This window comes from Acanthisitta chloris, unplaced genomic scaffold, assembly GCF_000695815.1.
Source record: "Acanthisitta chloris isolate BGI_N310 unplaced genomic scaffold, ASM69581v1 scaffold21422, whole genome shotgun sequence".
Classification (NCBI taxonomy): domain Eukaryota; kingdom Metazoa; phylum Chordata; class Aves; order Passeriformes; family Acanthisittidae; genus Acanthisitta; species Acanthisitta chloris.
The window spans coordinates 1-3,263 of NW_008662432.1; the positions used below are offsets into that span (position 1 = coordinate 1).

The window sequence follows — 3,263 nt, forward strand, 5'->3', positions numbered from 1 at the left end:
ATTAGCAATCAGAAATTCTCCCAACAGAGATCCATCAGGCTTGTCCAGCTCTGAGTTTAAAGCAATGGTCACTATCTGGGTGAATTTATCTGGTGGGTTACAGGAGGGAAGGGAGGAGTGCTTTTCAGATATCACTGAAGACATGGGGCACTTCAGGGGGATTCATTCACTACCTGCATCACCAAAGCTCTCATCTCTCCACCCCATAGTCACAGGTTAATGCTATACATGTGCTCGATTGGAGCTTTATCCTCACTCTGAGGATGGGAGCAAGCTGTGACGTGTTTCAAAAGGTGACCCCATGTGAAGCTGAGAGAGATGTTGAGGTTTGGGGCCTTTGTGTGGTCTCTCAGATGCTTATGTGTCCTGTTTTTTGCTAACTACAACCACTCAGGTGATCAGTGTTTTACTTTTTCATCCTGTCTACAGCATCTAGAGCTAAATAATGGTATAAAGTGGGTTTATTGTGTCTACTACCACCTCATTCTTTCATATTTTAATCAGCATAATAGATGTTGTATTCACCAGGAACTTGTATGAGAGAGGCAGAGCCTTCACAGTAAGAACATTTTGGGTCTTTAAGTTCCATCACAGAATCATAGAATCCTCAAGGCTGGAGGAGACCTCTAAGATCATCAAGTCCAACCATAAAGCAATAAACCTTATGATAAACCATAAACCATATTAGTCATATGGAACTCACTATAGCACAGCAGTAACTTCCTTACAGGCATAAATCTAAGGTACTTAAGAATCTAAGAGAGCAACATTCATAGTACATTTGCTATAGCATACTCACACCAGCATGCACCCAGACCTAAAGGAGTTTCTATAATACATCCCTGTAGAAAAATTCCGCTGGAGTTCAGTCAAGTACTCACATCAGATGCCTTTGCATCTTCTCAGTGGGCAAAGGGTTGAGCCTCAAGGATTTAGAGGTATCAGCCCAGGATCCGTTATTGTCATTTGCTTGAATGTTTACTGGCTCTGAGAGGCCTCATTCAGAGGGAGATGCTGATTGCAGCCCACTGTGGTCCAGGAGAGCTCAGAGGGTCTCACTTTGGACAGCTGTTCGTAGGGTCACAAGAGAGTTGGCTTTATTCATAGTAATTTTCCATCCTGGCTGCAGTTCAGGTCAGTAAATTTCTATGGATGATAATGGATCATCACACAAATTACTTCTGCACAAAACTCACAAGTCAATTTTTGTACGTGCATGTCAGATGTGAATTTAAGCAGCAACTTACACAACCAGAAAAATCCATCTGACAGTTTTCATGTCTACAAAGAGCTTGTTGGCTTCCCTGGAAGCACCTGTAACGCAGAAATAAAGAGAGACTTCATGGAGGAAGTGTTCCTTTTCCTCTGCTCCATGTGTTGTATGCTCGTGGACATGAAGAAGGGTGGTGTTTAAATGAGGAAGAGTGATTTCAGAATGTTCCTGTATTACCTGTCTCCAGGAAGCAGGTGATAAGCTCTGGAGACACTCACCCTTGGGCTGGGATCACAGGATAGCTGAGGTGGAAAGGAGCCTCTGACAGTTTCAGCCCCTTGACAGGGGCAACCTGGAGCTGTTTGCTCAGGACCATGTCCAGCTCAAGTCTGAACATCCTCAAGGGTGAAGGTTCCAGATTTCTGGGCAACAGAGTTGTGTTTAAGTAGAATTCCCTGTATTTGGGCTTTTTGTTGTGTCTCATCTTGTTGCTGGACCTTCTGGGGAGAGCCTGATCTGTCTCATTTACTCCCCCTGCCCCAGGTGTTAATGAGCATCGATGGATTCCCCCTGAGCCTCCTCTTCTCAAGGAGGAGCAGTCCCAGCCTGGCTCCAGTTCCTCAATGGTTTCAGCATCCCTTTGCTGTGCTCACTGCGGTACAACATCATTCCAGTACCAGAGAGCCAGACTGTGCACAGCACTCTGGGTGTGGCCCTGTGAGTGAGAGGATGAGGCCTTGTGCAACCCGATCTAGTGAGGTGGTGTCCCTGCCCATGGCAGGGGGTTGGGACTAGATGATCCGTAAGGTCCATTCTAACCCTTAAATTCTATGATTCTATGAATCTATGACCTTTCTTACTGGGAGTGGAGAGCACATTAAATGACAGTTTCAGAAGCCAATGGAGTTGAGCTGAAGTAGTGGTCAGGCACCCTTAGGTAGATTTTGCTGTCATGGATCTGAGCACAGATCACTCTAAACTCTGCTCATGTTGAGGCTCTGTGCAGAGCTCTGTGACTCACCTGAGAAACCTCACGAAGACCGAAGATGTCTGTTGAAGGATTGTTTTGGGCACATGACTATTCTGATAGAACCTGTTGGTTTTTTTTGTAGGCACAGCCTCTTCTCTCTCCAGGATGTACGCTGAGTATGATGAGTCTGAGGACACTGAGATGTACGAAGATGAACTTTACCACGAGGAGTCATCCAGTGAGCAGAGTGTTGATAGTGAGGTGGAGTTTCATCTCTACAGCCAGATCCACTATTCCCAGAACCTTGAAGAAATGAGCACACTGGAGATAGATGAAGAAGCTGATGATACAGAAGTCACAGGTCTAACTGAGAAACAGGATGAAGATGAGACAAGCCCTGAATTCACTGATGGTGGTGCTCAGCTCTCAGCCGACCCTGAGGTCATCATCCTGTCCGACACATCAGATGGAGACAGCATCTACAAAAGCAAAGCAGAGACGCCAAGAGGCTCTTCAGCTCGAGATAAAGTCCACCCAGGATCTTCCACGCCGAGCCACGCCAAAACTGCTGGACACAGTTCCCTGTGTCCCTCTGGATCAGGCATGGTTGTGCCAAGGCAGAGGAAAAGCACTGGGGGGAGGCCTAGCCCCGTCCGTGCTCCTGGTGCTAATGCCGCCCACGACGTGTTGGTCATAGAGGACAGCTCAGAGGAGGAGAGCTCAAGCTCGGACAGCGACAACGTGGAGAGCTGGATGCTCCTGGGTGCTGGCGTGGATGACAAGGACAGAGACATCATGCTGAACCTTGAGGGCTGTTCCACTCCTGTCAGCGAAGGTTGGTGCTTTTTGTTTGGCTTTGTTGTTCTGTGTCTGCAACAGCACTGATGCCAGCGCTTGAAAAGAGATAAACAGAGAGCAGACTGGAGTGTGTAATGTGGGCACAGAGCTGTTGGTGGATGAAATGGCTGTTGTTTTTACCACTTCAGTACCTTATTTCAGTAGTGCACGTATGGAAGGGAAGAGAATTTCTGCTGGTAGACACTTAGAAGTGCTATCAGAGTGAGTCGTATTGTGAAATTT

The 3,263-nt window shown here is 46.8% G+C and overlaps 1 protein-coding gene across 1 annotated transcript; it reads left to right on the forward strand.

Annotated features, from left to right (window-relative positions):
• Window positions 1-2,348: 2,348 nt before the first annotated feature.
• Window positions 2,349-3,018, forward strand: LOC103798354 (zinc finger CCHC domain-containing protein 7-like; the record flags this gene model as incomplete). The annotated part of the gene is made up of 1 exon (XM_009070609.1): window positions 2,349-3,018. A coding segment is annotated over exon 1 (670 nt), but the record flags the coding sequence as incomplete, so codon positions are not given.
• Window positions 3,019-3,263: the final 245 nt, after the last annotated feature.